The sequence below is a fragment of the Aegilops tauschii genome, chromosome 5 (genome assembly GCF_002575655.3).
Source record: "Aegilops tauschii subsp. strangulata cultivar AL8/78 chromosome 5, Aet v6.0, whole genome shotgun sequence".
Taxonomy (NCBI): domain Eukaryota; kingdom Viridiplantae; phylum Streptophyta; class Magnoliopsida; order Poales; family Poaceae; genus Aegilops; species Aegilops tauschii.
The window spans coordinates 275,938,210-275,954,209 of record NC_053039.3 but is presented as its reverse complement, the minus strand read 5'-3'; the positions used below and the strand labels follow the sequence as shown (position 1 = coordinate 275,954,209).

The 16,000-nt window shown below is 45.0% G+C and overlaps 1 protein-coding gene across 3 annotated transcripts; it reads right to left on the bottom strand.

Moving 5' to 3' along the window:
- Positions 1 to 909: 909 nt before the first annotated feature.
- LOC109767897 (nonsense-mediated mRNA decay factor SMG7) lies at positions 910 to 8,130 on the bottom strand. 3 transcript variants are annotated; one of them, XM_020326621.4, is made up of 8 exons: positions 7,942 to 8,130; positions 7,492 to 7,590; positions 6,503 to 7,096; positions 6,297 to 6,419; positions 5,084 to 5,313; positions 2,903 to 5,002; positions 2,595 to 2,739; positions 910 to 1,418 (listed from the first exon to the last, which is right to left on the bottom strand). In XM_020326621.4, the coding sequence occupies exons 2-6, from the start codon at positions 7,558 to 7,560 to the stop codon at positions 2,935 to 2,937; spliced, it is 3,084 nt and encodes a 1,027-aa protein (XP_020182210.1). In that variant the 5' UTR covers positions 7,561 to 7,590; positions 7,942 to 8,130; the 3' UTR covers positions 910 to 1,418; positions 2,595 to 2,739; positions 2,903 to 2,934. The 3 variants fall into 3 exon arrangements, with proteins under 3 accessions (XP_020182210.1, XP_020182209.1, XP_020182211.1); XM_020326620.4 differs by having other exon boundaries at positions 7,492 to 7,600; positions 7,942 to 8,084; XM_020326622.4 differs by having other exon boundaries at positions 7,492 to 7,609; positions 7,942 to 8,075.
- Positions 8,131 to 16,000: the final 7,870 nt, after the last annotated feature.

Here is a 16,000-nt window from a genome sequence, read left to right as displayed (position 1 = left end):
CAAGATTGATACAAATAGTATGGAACAATAAAAAATTATAGATACATTGAAGACGTATCAGTCAGCGACGTGATAGACGTGCATGGTGACTCCGGGAGCAGGGCTGGTCCGCCGTCGAGCCCGTGCTAGCCACGACCATAGCGGCGGCGGTGAGAATGGCCAGCTCGCCGCGAAAGCCCGTCATGAGGAGGGCCTTTTGCGTAGCCACGGCAGCCACGAGGGCGGCGTCTCCTTCTCCCTCCTCCCTTCGCGCTTCAACGACTGTTTTCGCCGCGGTGCACCACTTCTTCGGCTTCGGCTTCTTCAAGGCCACGGCACAAGCAGGCGCGAAGGGGGCGATGGCGCCTGGATTTGGCGCGTCGACCATGGCGGAAGGGTTTTGAAAGAGAGAAAGGAGAAAATGGAGTGGGTGTGCCACATACGAGCAGGCCAAAGGAACAATCGGTGGGCGTCAAGAGCGTCCGCGTGGACGCAAACCCAGCCTAAATTTGGGCTGAAATTGATCGCAGCGGACAAGAAAAAAAGGAACACTCATCCGGACAGAATGCGTCCCTACACCAGCAAGTTCTGAGCCCATAGTGGATGATCCATATCCGTTTTCTTAGGTCACTAACCAAAATTCAACGACTTCGCGTGAAAAACTACGATGCAAGATAATGGCTATGGAACACATATACACCTACCATCTACAGGGTTCTGATGCACCTTTAATGCAACGTCAGGCAGACAGCTTGAAGACACAAATAAAAAAAGGATGCAGCACACAAGCAAGCTCATTAGGAAACCATATTGGTATTCAATCGGACATTGCATACGACAAGGTAACAAGAAACTTATTGCACAAAAAAGGTTGAGTTTACCGGTACCGGACAACAAAGACCAAAACAAATTATTCAATCGGACATTGCATACGACAAGGTAACAAGAAACTTATTGCACAAAAAAGGTTGAGTTTACCGGTACCGGACAACAAAGACCAAAACAAATTGTTCAAATCATATAGTGATATATGGAAGTAAAACTTCCTCACAGAACGAGGATTATAACGTGCTGTCGCCGACAGCAAACGCAAACGATGCAACACAAGTAGATGCAGTATACTTCGAGGGCCAACTTGCCAGCAAGCTAACTGTTCCTCGAACTTAATTCATAGTAGCCATAGATGAGCACGAGCAACACTAAACGGCATTTAGTCTCCACCACAGCAGCCACACACTGGCCATTCTCTGTATGGTAGACAGTTTATCCAATGAGAGCTGAAGCACATAGCGCGCCTACAGTGACTGGATTCGAGTTCCTTCGATCAAACCCCTCATGCCTGAGCATCCAAGCGTTCTGCGTACAATTCATCCCCATCAGACAGTCCACAGATCAATCACCCTCCAACCTCCAACTGGCCCCGGAAGACCTGGCACACCCTGTACTTTCACAGATCAAACAATACACAAGAGTTAAAACATCATAAGGATCTACTTATCAGAAGTAGATTGGGCAAACAAGTTCAAGGCAACAAAAGTTCAGCCAAGAGAGACGATTCATCAGTCTTCGTAACAGCAAAAAAATGAAATGTATTTGACCTTGTTAGACAAGTTTGGCATTCCTTCTGCAGATTGACATTACATGCAGAATAACATATCTGGGTGAATGCAGTGCCAGAAAACAGGTACTCCCTCTGTAAACTAATATAAGACGTTTAAAACGGGAAATGCATTGGAGCACCCTGGTGCCACTCACCCCTATATGGAAGTAGTATTAAAAAAATATCAGAAAATTTCAAAAAAGTCTGAAATTTTGGGATACCAACCCTGGGTGCCCATTGTACACAGGTTTTCATTTTCACGGGAAATGGGTGCCTGGGGTATCGGCGGCGCAGGAATTACGGTCCAACATACAATACAACCAACTTTTTTCTATACATACAAAAATTTTGCTTTTTTACTGACATTACCACGGGCACCCAATCCCCACGAAACTGAACACGTGTGTACAACGGGCACCCAGGTTTCATAACCCAAAATTTCAGAATTTTTTGAAAATTCATAATATGTTTTAATGCTATATTCATATTGGGATTTGTGCACCGAGAGCCACAAATCCTCTCCCGTTTAAAACGTCTTATATTAGTTTACAGAGGGAGTAACTTGCAGCTCAGGATTGAAACTACGATCCTTATACAACATAACATCTAGTACAGTCAACATTATATGATTTAACGTAGTAGAAATGATCACCAAACAGTTTCAAACCAAATGAGAAACTGCACTAAAAGGAGCAATTCATGCTAAGATACCAGTTGCACAAATGATGGCACAGCAAGAAATGCTAACACAAGAGGAATGAATCGATTGTGTCTATAAGAAATGCACTAAAGTAAGTTACTAAGTTTCATATAGGATCATTAGACTTTGAAACACAGTTTCATGTCGTACACCAACTCCCTTTCAACCATCAGGGTAAACATAAAAAGAAAAAAAAAACATAAAATGCACATCCTAAAGAAGGCAGGACATCAGAAAAAAGAATAACAAGGAAAAATGCTGGAATGGGAGTATAACAAGGAAAAATGCTGGAATGGGAGTTAGCATAGAACTTACCAAACCTAACAGCAGCACTTGCTATGCTTCCAAGACCACCATTCTCCAAAAGAAATTTAACACTATGAAAGGGCTGCAGGTATGGGTCCGAATTGAATAGGTATATCAAGCTGTGCCACTTACTCCAACAGATCCTCAGCGACTCCTATCCACATAGAAAAACATATAATTGAGCACTAATTTAGATATATAAACAAAATTAGCTCCAACAGAAGATGAAACAACGCCATTACAGACTAACATGGTAAGAGAAGTACTGCTCATGCCTAGAATCCAATTTTTCAATCTACAGGAAGGAAGATTTTTACCAGTAGTAACCATCCAGGTACAAGCTACTCCATCACACAAGATAACGGCCAGATCCGATAGGTTTTGCCGGCTGCTTTTCAGCCACTTGACCACTATGCTGATTAATTTGTTGGTGGTTTTGAACCATATTCTGCTTTGCAGGGTCAAAAAGGTGGAAATCATGCCATGTTTTCTCACTGGCCCCTAAGGTGTGCACCCCAGAAACCTGCTGTTTCCCAGGGAAAGGGAAGGGAGTGGTGAATGCACTGCTGGTAGTGGCAACATCAGGATAAATAGCTTTTGAGTTATGAACACGTTCCATTGATGGCTGGTAGCCATCCAGCCAGCTGTAATCATCGATCTGTTGGTGCTGCAGCTTCTCAAATGGCATAATATCATCATGGCGTTTTGGAGTGATGTGGTTAAATCCTGGAGGAGGACCAACGGGCCTTGATGGACGACTTACAGGATTCTTCTTTGATACAGCTACAGGTGCATCAGTGAGATTGATTGTCATCCCACCAGATGCTGCTACTGATGGTACAATTGAATCAGAAGTGGATGGGATGGTTTCTTCAGTCGCTTTCACCTGATTATGCATCAAACTTGTATTGTTGCGCACAGATTCAACAGATACATGTGGAGAATATACCATTGACTGTAATCCACCCTGAAACCTCTGCTCAGGAAATCCATTTCCAGCCAAATGAACATTATTTAATCCCCTCATTAAGAGTTTTTCTTGTTCAAGGAGCAATTTTGAATAATCTGGGCTGCCAAAATGTGGAACCATTGCTGCAGATACACGCGGATCAGAGATGGCAGCTGAGAAAGTAGGCATTGTGTTCAGAGGGCCAACAAGTGGTGCACCATTGCTTGCCCAGCTGGAAGTAGCCATCTCAACAGGCTGCACAAATTCGTAAGTTGTCGACATTGAAACATTGCTAGAAATAGCCTCTTGCCTACCATTGAAAGCCCAACCACCAGAAGACATGGGAAGTGACTCAATAACATTACAGTTTCCAGGACCTGATGCAGATGCAGTACTCTGAATAGCAACTGGTCCGCCAATTGTTGGCCACCCAGCAGTAGACATTTGTAGAGGCTGGATATATCCATTAACGGGTAGTTCGGTAAGTACTTTTGGGAGCTTCTCGGACGCTGTAGGTTTGAAAACAATTTCTTCATCATCTTCTCCCTCTGAACACAACTGTACTCCCGACTGTATTGCTCCAAGATTAGTTGCCACTGCATCAAATTTGTTACCAATTTCATGTTCCAGCTCAACAGCATTTGTTTCAGGTGCATTGCGAGATCTATGAGTAGAGGTGGCAGCTTCAAAAACAGGAGGCTCCTTGGCCACAACAAACTTTCTTGAAGATGGGTCAAAATATATTCTCAGTTGATCAATCTGGACAAAATTGAGTAGAGCCTTCCCTGCAGAAAGTATCCGTTGTGCCCGTGCTTTCTTCTCCTTGGTGCTACCATCACTTCCAAATGTGTGCTTGCTTGAGAAATCCAAGATAATATGTGCAGGCACCAAGGGGGAAAATCCCCTTAATTCAAAATCTTCCCACAATGCAAGTCGATTGCCAGTTTCACCCTCTTCATACACGCCCATATCAAAAAAGCAAGCCTCGTCATCATCACCATCAATGGACGCAAGGTCTGTAAGGATGAGCTTATTCATAAGCAAGACACACTGGTTCCAGAAGAAAGATCGAGCATTTGCATGCTTCTCGTCCATCTCCGAATCAGCAGCTAACTCCGGATGGCATGCCAGCCATTCGATGTAGACCACAATGGCTGGAAGATAGAAACTTGATGCAATGTCACGAAGCTCTGAGCACCTTTTGAGAATATGTCCAACAAACTCAAAAGCAGCTGTAAATGCATTTTGAAGAAGTACCCTGCGTTGGACAATTTCAGCATATGACTGGTTATCTGGTTCCTTTTTCACGTTGTGCACTGTGAATATAAGGATGGCAACAAGTCGAACAATAACTAATGCGTTCTCTGCAGCATCAGAACCAAAATGGAACTCTTCATTTGGACCAGAAGAGAGGAGAATTTTCAGATCATTGATGACCACATCAAACAGTTCCTCAAATGTTTCCAAACTGCCAAAGAGATAAAAGACAATTAGCTGGACAGTACGGAGGGGAGAGGGGGGGTGTTAAGAGATAAGCGACAGGAAGTACCTAGTCCTTGTGAAAAGAATTCCATTGAGCCTAACAAACCGTACAAAGAAGGACTTCAGTGTATCAGGAATACTTTGCTCTCGCTCTTTTGAAGCTGCTTCAGTATTAACATCCTTGGGCTGAAACCTTATTTCGCCCCGTCCTCTGCCCCTACCAGCTGACCGTGGGGGTAATGTCCTAGCAATTGCAACTTTGTTGTTGCTTGGCAGCTGTGCATAGCCCTGGCGATTCTGCAAAAGTAATACAGTTAGAAATTCCTAAGGCATAGTGCAAAGCTGACAAAATTTGCCGAAACACTTCCAAGTTCTGTTAATAGGTGAAATCGGTGAAATGAGGGCTCGGGACAAGATTGTAACGCATTTAGCAAAACCAGTAGAGCTATCCGAGCGTCTTGTTGAATCTTACGAGCTCGAGGCTCAGGCTCCAGTTGCACTAGAACCTAACCCAAAACAAAGCAGAGCTCGAACTATTTTGAGAACCCTACTTAAGCATACCTATTATGAGTGAACGGAAGAAATGTAAAAGCAAACAAACAGAAACCTCACGAAACTGCAAACATAAAGAACTTGCAAGGGAGAACATAGCAGCACAAGGACTGAAGAAGAAATAAAACTCACAATCTAGCAAATAAAGCACAACTATGGCTTGGGACATTCATGTTCTTAAGACCAGTAATATTGCGAAAACAAGTCATAACAATTGGTGTCAAATTCATGAGGCAACACTGATCATCTGATATACTGAGGTACAACAGGTCAGAGAACCATGACTTAGGTGTGGCCGTGGACCTAGACCGGGCCTAGACTGAGTATGATGTCTGTATAGGCAGAACTTGGATGAGCTCAAAGACACAGCAGAGATGTAGATAAGGCTGAGTTGTTCATGATGGCTTAACATGATTGGTTTGTTTTCCCCTAGCAAAGCACATGTATTTAGCTAGTATCAAAAGAAGTTAACCCTCACAACAAAAAACATAACGAGATGCAACTGAGTCTGGACAATCTTATTATATTTATATCAAACAAGAAGTACAATATTAGATGAAGGCAAAGCAGCTTCCAGTACTACATAGCACTGCAGATACTCTCTTCCATGCAAAATTATACAGATGTGACTTAAGGCTAACAGATTCTACACTGAACGACAAATAATGTGGAAACAGAAGTATACAATACTACGGAAATTAAGTTAGCGAAGAACATAGCACCATTACCTTCTCAAAAGCAAGAATCAAGTTGTCCCGTGCTGTGGAGAAGGGAGTGTCTGCAGCTAAGCTTCGAAAGTATCTGTAGACAGCCACCACCTCATTGCCAGAGTAAGAAGCTAATATTGCAAGCTGACAAATCCAATCAGGGTCATCATTAGAAAACTGAACAGAGAATACATGAACATTTGATGAATATAGAGTTGAGATTAAACCTGATGGTGTGGGTTGCCGCTGGAAGGGCAGATTGAAGCTGCCTCCTTATAGTAATTAGAAGCCGCATTATATTCACGTCTTACAGAATCAGCATCACCAAACATACCCTTATAGCGGGCCAAATCACCAAGATATATGAGACAACGGTGGCATGATATCAGGGCTTTCTTAGCATCAGCTGTTCTCTTATCATTTTTGCCAGGGTTGCCTGCATTCTCAGGAGACTCCGAGAAGTGACCCAGAGGAAGGTCGTAGTTGGATTTGATCTTGAACATCAAGTCATGATAGAAGCCCGATGCTTCTGAAAGAAAGCTCCTGAAGGCCGATTTAATCCTCTTAATTCGATCAGGGTTGGCATTGTTCTTCCCGTTTTGAGATGCAGCTGCACCTGCAGAACTAATGTGGTGCCTGAACTCCTCGATTCTTTTGTAATGCAACTGCCACAAAATATACTCGATCTCATGCTTTTCACAGAAGTCATGATCTGCCAGAATCATTTTCTCAAAATTCTCACGCATCTGAAGCCATATGTTGGGATCTGATGGGACTTTGGACTGTGCTGACTTCTCAAGATGACTTTTGAGTTCGGCATTCTACACAAATAACACCACTTTATCATCATTTATATCCAAAGGTCACGGATGAAATAATTTTACTCTGACCAATTTATCAAACAGGAAACCCCAAAACTCAACAAAGAAGATGGAAACTAATTAACGCTGTTCTTCCCCCTCAAACTTGCAAACATTCAGGGAAATGATTAACTCGGATTGTCAGAGTATTTTATTTTTTCTTGGTAACAATCAACGGTTAGTGGTTGAGAACTCGGACATAATAAACAATTCACATGAATTGGCCTATCCAAGAAAGCAAAGCAAGAAAATACACCATCACACACAAGGCAAGGTACAGCAAGCCACATGGAACACAGCCCAACAAGCAACCTAGTGTGAAATAGCTAGATGCCAGGTACGCAAGGGAAGTTCACCTTCTTAAGGAGGCGCTGCACGAGGTCCCGAGATGGCGGAACAGCAGTACTATCCATCGGAACAGTCATCACTCATCAATTGAACATCAGTACCATCACCTGCAACGAACTATAAGCGCTGCAATTACCAACGGAATCAATCATCTGAGGACAATACAGCACAAAAATAATGCAAAATAGCAAGCCCGAGTGGTAAAGGAAACCTGACCCAGCCCTAACTACCCGCCCAGCTAAAACAAATCAAGGAAATAAATCCCTGCGCCCAAATCCGCCGGCGGCAACAGAGGACCTCTTCCCGGATCTCCCTTAACCCCAACAACCGACGGCCAGGGAGGCGGGTTCTAGTCAAAACCTAGTGCTCCGGAGCTGGAAAACTCGCAATCCGGGGGCGATGAGGAATAATCTGCGCGAATCGAGCGGGGGAGGGGAGGGGGGGCGGGGGATTGATACCTGATCGTCGTCGTCGTCGCCGTCGCGACGGGAGCGAGAGAAGGAGAGGGGAATTTTGGGGAGGAGGAGAAGAGAGGAAGGAAGGGCAGAGGCTATTTTTCGTCTTTTTGTTTACGGGACGGTGTGTGGTCTGGTGTGTCGTCGCCGTGCCGTGTTCGGGTTGGACTCGACCCAAAGGCGGTCGTAGGCGGTCCCGGAGCCTGCCCAATGGACCCTTGAGTACTTTTTTACATACCTAGCACATACGCTCGTGTGTTGCAGCAGAAGAAAAAAAAAATATATTTTGTAATTTTTTTATATAGATAATCATAATGTCCTATAGTGAATTCATCATTAAGAATTCGCTAGTTGTCCCGTCAAGCAAAATACACAACAGCACAATAATAAAGTCTAAAAGAAATGCATGCCAATCATTAATCACGAAAAGAGCATTAGCGTCTTGTATTATGTTAAAAAAAAGAGCATTGGCGTGGATAGTATGTCCATTGTTACAGTCCAATAGCACTAAAGATAGAAAAAGGATAGAGAGCGCTATATTGTAGATGACTTCTTTAAATTAAAGTCGTCCAAAATTCCGCAAAACCTTGCCCATAAATCTTTCTGCATTTATGAAAGCTCCACCAAAAAAATCTCCACATTTTTGGGCACTTTCTAGAACCTAGTCCTAGTTCCCCATTTGAATTAAATTCAAATGTGTTTGAATTTAAACCTTTCAGTCATGTCCACTTCATTTTTATTGTATCAAGTATACTTTGTGGAGTCCGAGTAAATTTGTTCCATGTTCAAACTTCACTCAACCCTCTCTTTCGAAAATTCGTTTCTGAGCCCGAGCTCAGATGCACCTGTTATCTTAGTCATTCATTCACATGTGGATTCGTGTAGTAGGTTCTATTCCATCTGGTATTCTCATCGTACGCAATGTAAAAAGGCTGTGGGCCATTGTTTCATTTATTGCGTACGCACCGTCACTTTCCGGCCGGAACAGTCCGCCCCGCACGGCCCTGCTTTTTTTCTGCGCCGTCCTGTTCCATCTGCACTACACCCCTTGCTGCTCTCCATCGCCACCCTGTGCTTCCCCGCAGCCGAACCTTGTGCTCGTAGCAGGTCCATGGCGGCATCCACGAGCGGCACGAGGCCAGTGTGGCCGTGAGCTCCGCCATACCATCGTCCCGCACCGTGTGTGTTCCGGCGAGATCGATCGAACCGTGCATGTGCATGTAGCCGGCTGCTGCAAAGCTAGCTTTACAAAATTGAAATGATCCAGCTGCCTGGATGCCTGCTCACCAAGGATAGCTTCGTACTCGTGTGTTTCTCGGCGGAACTACTGTACGTCGTTCAGCCCAGCGAGTGGGTGGGTGCTGGCCACTCGTCGGGCTGAAGCACAGACCACGATGACCATGGCTAGGGACGACGTCCTCCTTCCCCCTCACGCAACTGACATCGGCATGTACTAAACCTGTTGGTGTAGTTAATTAGTTTTGAGGTTTTTGTGTAGTTAGCTTTGGAAGATGCATGCTTTGAGGTCGTTTGGGTGGTAGAACTAGATGAATTGTTGGCAGGAGTGCCAATTTGCGGACGACAAAGTTGGGAGCTTCAGCTCCTTTGGTCAGTAAGGAAAAATTTGCAAGGTTATAAAGTCTATGAGCAGCAAGTATGAAGAGCAAAATTATACGACTGCGAGATGCGACGATGACAGAATGGGTTAAAAGAGAGCATCTCATCAGGGAAAGCTATCGTATAAATGAGCAGGGTTATGAACAAATGGAAGTTCGAAGAGTGTACTCAAATCTTTATAAAGCACACATGACAAATTCAAAGATGATTCAAAGGTATGGACATTGCAAAAGGTGGGTAGGTCTTGTGCCTACAACATAGCCTTTTCAAATAAATATTTCCTGAAAAGAAGATTGAAGTGGTGCTAAGGTAGAAACTCCATGGGGCGCAGGTTGGGGGCGGTGTTCAAGCAGCCATGAGCTGGTGTCTAAGCTGAGGTGTTTGATCCGAAGCAAGAATCGGTAGGTGCTACCATGCTAGTACCGCCCGGAGTGACTTGCTAGCGTAGAGGTGTTCCCTTGTAACTTGAGACATTCGTGGAGGGCTTGTTTCTTAAATTTGTTCACATTGTACTGTTCATAAAAAAACAGTAAGGCTGGTGTTTCAAAAAAATATTTGTTGCACACTATGTTTGTGGAAAGTAAAAGAAGAAATCCTGGTTCACCTTTGTGAGTGGGATCTTGAGCTTTATACGGTCGTAATGCCTCGCAATGTGCAAGATGCAAGCCCCAGTATCCTCTCTACGGTGTGTTCAATAAGAATCTTTTAGAACATTTCAAGACTCAAATGGCTAAGCATGTGAGACTGCAAAACACAGAAAAACATTACTGACTTGGCAAAGGATTCAGAAGCAACTACTGGGTCGATGGTAGACCAATATCCGTCCTCTGTTGGCCATCCAGCGTAGTACTTGTTGAGGCAGTGGAAGAGAGCATGGTGAAGCTTCCAGGCGATAAGTTCGTGCTTATCCTTGATTTGCATGCTAGGTCCTTGGCGTCCAGACAGTGGGTCAAATACATGCAGTTTTTTGGACATCATTTCTCACATTAGCAGAAGCCATCCTTCCTCCAGTGGAATGGGAAGGAAGAACTGCGAAAAGTACACAACAATTTGTAATTTAAGATTAGTCTAAAATATGTGATGGGGTAGATATTCAACTAGGATTGAGAGGTAATTACCATATGACAGTATGTAATGTCATATGGTATACCCTGTCCGACAAGCTGATTCTGGATGGAAATGTTGGTTACTAATATGGCAATTGCAAGCATGTGTCAGGAATCACCTCGGTTTTCTACACATTCCGCTCGCCGAGCGAACCTCCCGTCTGAGTTTATTGCCCTAGGCTCTAGCTCATCCTTCAGGCAACGCCACCGAAATTGGATTGAATATCCCGACCTATTTTTCCTGCGGGGAAAAATGCACCATCACTAGTAAGCACAGATGTATCCAAGTTACTTGCGTCTAGTCTTGGATCAGTTAGAGGACCTTTACTTCCGCAGCTCCCTCTCTGAACAACCCATCATGTTGTCGTCAAGGTTTTCGAGTCGATGAGTCATTCTGGGGTAGCGACTCTTGAGGAGTCAAGCCTGGCCAATTGACTACTCGAGGTGTTTGAGTCGACCCAGGCAGTGCAACTCGTCGACTAGTCGTGCGACTCAGAAACAGTGATTGTCGTACAACCGCAAAACATCCCTAACTGACAGCTCATCGCTTCATTCACCTCCCTATTCGAGTGGATATCCCAACATGAGCATCAGCTGCATAAATACCATGTCAGTATTTAAAGCTGACCTAATATGCCAGCCACAATGATCCCCACGCTCCGCCTAACCCGGATGCTCAACATTGTTCGGGGCAGGATCTTGCCCTCGCAGGCTCTGCACCACATTTGCGAACCTGCCACCGGATTCCCGTTGTACACTAAAACAAAGTCTTTCGTGGCTAGCTGCTGCCTGATTTGCCCGGTAAGACGATTCCAGTCAAAACTCAAACCGAGCTCTGGTTTAACCACTCTTAATAGGTTCTTCTGCAAATTTGTGGAATAGACTGTTCAAGCGCACTCATCTCGCGAGGCACATGACGTCTGGTTTGGTGGTGCACTACCAAACACAACCTGAATTACCTGGAAGATACTATAAACATTTCACAGTTCTCCAAAATCTAAGAAATCACCTGCTAGTACACCATGCTCCTTCCCTAAACAGACAGCACACGAGCCCAACACCAAGGATCAATCATAACTTGACTAACCAAACTAAATCCGAGGATTTTTATTAGGAGCCTAGCAAAAGGATGGGCACGCCCAACTGAAAAACAAATTGAACTGCATTACCTCATTCTCAAGTGGGGCGCTTCCCGAGTCACCTTCCCAATGGATTGTGCAGATCGGGTCGTTGAAGCATTCTTCCTCCGGCGGAGCTCACCTCCAGACCGGACAGGGCTGCATCCCATAATCGATGTGCACAGCCGGAGCTGCAATTGGAATCGGCCGGCAAGGCCGGCCCTTCCTCACGAGGCCGCAGCAACACCAGAGGCACGGGATCAGCGAGCTCCAAGCTGTTCGCGACCTCTTCCCTGAGCGGGAACCTGAAACCCACGCCGGAGTGAGCGGTTGCGGCGGGGACGCCGGAAATCCCGGAAGCAGATCTGAGACGAGAAATGGTGTGAAAAAACTTACCTGTCAACTCGAGCCAATAGGAACTCCAGACCGTCGGTTTCCATCGCCGCTCCGACGCAAGAGATAGCAGCCGCCGCAGACGCCATTCAGGCACCCACGCACTTCTCGGTCTCCCTACTAGTCAAACCCCTCCTCCCAAACCCTCGATAAGTTTCCCCACAAGAGGAGCCCACGTCCCGAGCCACGGCTCAGAACCCAACCCCGTCATGGGCCGACGCGGCCAGCTACGAAATTGGCCCACCAGTATGCACTATGGCCAGCCGTATATAGAATGTATCCTCATTTTTCCCTGACGCACCTGACAGCCTTTCCCCCATCCCAACACACCTACCAGCGGCTCAGACTTCGGGTGCAGATGAGCCCGAGCACCAAATCGCCCTATCCCCTCTCTTTCTCTTTTCTAAACTCTCTAAAATCTTTAAAAAATAGAAAAAATATAGAGAGAGGAGACATAGCCAGGGCGGCCTGGTCCCCGCGACCCATCTTCCTCTGGAGCCGCAGCCCACCAGGTTGGCCCAAGACCCAGCTGGCTCCCAGCCCCTCGTACTAACCCTAGCCACGAGGAGTTCAATCCCCATCTCTCCGTGTAAGACTCCTCACAACCACTCTCTCGATCCCCATCTCTCTCTGAAACCCTGACCACAACCACTCTCTCCCTCATCCCGATCCCCTTCGGCCCACTGCCACGAAGGTCGCCTCCCTTGCGTGCTTTGGCCACTTCGGCCACTGCCAGGCTCGCCTCCAGCAGTTGGTCAAGTCGTTGAGCCCGACGCCACCCCAAGACTACCTCCTGCCGCGTCCAGGGCCAGGATCCGCTGGACGCCCTCTGCCCCGAGGTCGCCTCCCATGGAGTCGACATCACCCCTGCGTGCTTCGGCGTGAGGGTGCGCCAATGGTGTTGTCGTATGTGTCAATTTTGTCGGCAGATCGAGATCTTAACCCTTCGTTGTTGGGTCATTTCTTTTCTCATCTCTGATTCTCATGCCATTCATGTCCTTTGTTTCCTTCCCTGGTTTAATTCGTTGCTCGGGCCCGTGGATCCCTCTCCCTCCTTGCTCCTCGTTGTCCTCTTTTATGTATTGGGAGTCTGTTTATTGATTTTGAGGAGGTTGATTGATATTATAGCTAATCTACAAACGTATATAAATTGATGAGAATCAATTTAAGGGAGCGAGGTGGGAGTATTTTCAACACAAAATAATGAACGGACACAAATTTATTGAGCACCGACGGCAGGTCCAGTTGAGGGAACGAGGCGGCAAGTCCAGTTGAGCGAACAAAAGGGATTGCGGGTTCGAATCAAAAACCATAAGTTTTTTTGCAAAAAATGAAATGTTATCTCATCAGGACCACACTTAAAATAGGATTGCAGGGTTAATTTCTCAGAAATGGAGGGACTTTTCTGCAAAAATGACACGACGTACGACTAGAAGCAATAAGCGCTTTATTATTAGGGAAAGATTACAGAAAAACTGGTGGGTTGACTTGGAGAATTTTTTTTAACACAGACGCGGGCCATGTCCCTAAATCAGTTTAGTTTGGTCTAGGCTTTAACTATTGTTGGACTGAGTTGGTTTGTGTGGATACGAACTGAAAGGTCCAGACCATTTTGACCCATAGTCTGAAACCAAATTGAGTGACCAAATCGACACCAGTGGATGACCTAGGTGAGGAGCGCCTCTACGAGCGACGGTCATCTCCCTCCACTGAGGGTAGGGATCTTCCGCTGCCGCCGTCGTTGCCGCTGATTGGAGCTTTGTAGCCGCCTTCCCCTCCCTCAACTTAAAGCATTCGACGAAAGAACAAACACAGAAGTCACGTGCTCCTCTCAAAACATTAGAAGAGCATGTGTGATACGTCCATTTTGCATCATGTTTGCCTACTGTTATTTACTATGTTTTCATGCATAATAATGCCTTTTGGAGTAATTCTATGCAAGGTTTAAACAAAGAGGGAGAATACCGACAGCTGGAATTCTGGACCTGGAAAAGCTACGTCAGAGTTACTTATTCTGCACATCTCCAAATGGGCTGAAAATTTACGGGGAATTATTTTGGAATATATGAGGAATATTGGAGCAAATAACCACCAGAGAGGGCCCACCAGGTGGGTTGTGCCCTCCTCAGCCCACCTCCAGTGCCCCTCTTCTGGTATATAAGTCATTTTGACCTAGAAAAAAAATAAGGAGGGGACTTTCGGGACGAAGCGCCGCCGTCTCGAGACGGAACTTGAACAGGAGCACTTTTGCCCTCTGGTGGAGCGATTCCATCGAGGGAACTTCCCTCCAGGAGGGGGAAATCATCGTCGTCATCATCACCAACAACTCTCCCATCTTGGGGAGGGCAATCTTCATCAACATCTTCAAAAACACCATCTCCTCTCAAACCCTAGTTCATCTCTTGTGTTCAATCTTTGCACCGGAACCTTAGATTGGTGCTTGTGGGTAACTAGTAGTGTTGATTACATCTTGTAGTTGATTACTATATGGTTTATTTGGTGGAAGATTATATGTTCAGATCCATTATGCTATTTAATACCCCTCTAATCTCGAGCATGATTATCATTTGTGAGTAGTTACTTTTGTTCTTGAGGTCATGGGAGAAATCTTGTTGCAAGTAATCATGTGAACTTGATATGTGTTCGATATTTTGATGGTATGTATGTTGTGATTCCCTTATTGGTGTCATGTGAACGTCGACTACAAGGCACTTCACCATATTTGGGCCTAAGGGAATGCATTTTGGAGTAGTTATTAGATGATGGGTTGCTAGAGTGACAGAAGCTTAAACCCTAGTTTATGCGCTATTCCGTAAGGGGCCAATTTGGATCCAAAAGTTTAATGCTACGCTTAGATTTTATCTTAATACTTTTCTTGTAGTTGCGGATGCTCGCGAGGGGGTTAATCATAAGTAGGATGCTTGTTCAAGTAAGAACAACACCTAAGCACCGGTCCACCCACATATCAAATTATCAAAGTAGCAAACACAAATCGAATCAACATGATGAAAGTGACTAGATGAAATTCCCGTGTACCCTCAAGAACGCTTTGCTTATCATAAGAAATCGTTTTGGCCTGTCCTTTGTCACAAAAGGATTGGGCTACCTTGCTGCACTTTATTTACCGTCACCGTTACTTGCTCATTACAAAATATCTTGCTATCAAACTATCTGTTACCGACAATTTCAGTGCTTGTAGAAATTACCTTGCTGAAAATCACTTGTCATTTCCTTCTGCTCCTCCTTGGGTTCGACACTCTTACTTATCAAAAGGACTACGATTGATCCCCTATACTCGTGGGTCATCAAGACTCTTTTCTGGCGCCGTTGCTGGGGAGTGAAGTGCTCTTGGTAAGTGGAAATTGGTAAGGAAAAATTATTACTACGTGGTGAAATTTATTGTCACTTGTTACTATGGAGAACAATCCTTTGAGGGGTTTGTTCGGGGTATCTTCACCTCGACCGGAACCACAATTAGTTACCCCTCAACATACTGCACCTACTGAAAATATTGGATATGAAATTCCATCGGGTATGATAGAACAACTGCTAGCTAATCCTTATGCAGGAGATGGAACCGAACATCCTGATATGCACTTGATATATGTAGATGAAATTTGTGGATTATTTAAGCTTGCAGGTTTACCCGAGATGAAGCTAAGAAGAAGGTTTTCCCTTTATCTTTGAAGGGAAAAGCATTGGCGTGGTATAGGTTATGCGATGATATTGGATCTTGGAATTGGAGTCGATTGAAATTAGAATTTCACCAAAAAAATTATCCTATGCATCTAGTTCATCGTGATCGGAATTATATATATAATTTTTGGC

Excerpts from the sequence above, each read along its gene's own strand:
- LOC109767897 (XM_020326621.4), bottom strand. The coding sequence starts at position 7,560 with ATGACTGTTCCGATGGATAGTACTGCTGTTCCGCCATCTCGGGACCTC. Across the intron at positions 7,097-7,491 it reads TGCAGCGCCTCCTTAAGAAG|AATGCCGAACTCAAAAGTCA; the intron begins GTGAACTTCCCT and ends TTATTTGTGTAG. Across the intron at positions 6,420-6,502 it reads GCGGCAACCCACACCATCAG|CTTGCAATATTAGCTTCTTA; the intron begins GTTTAATCTCAA and ends TGGATTTGTCAG.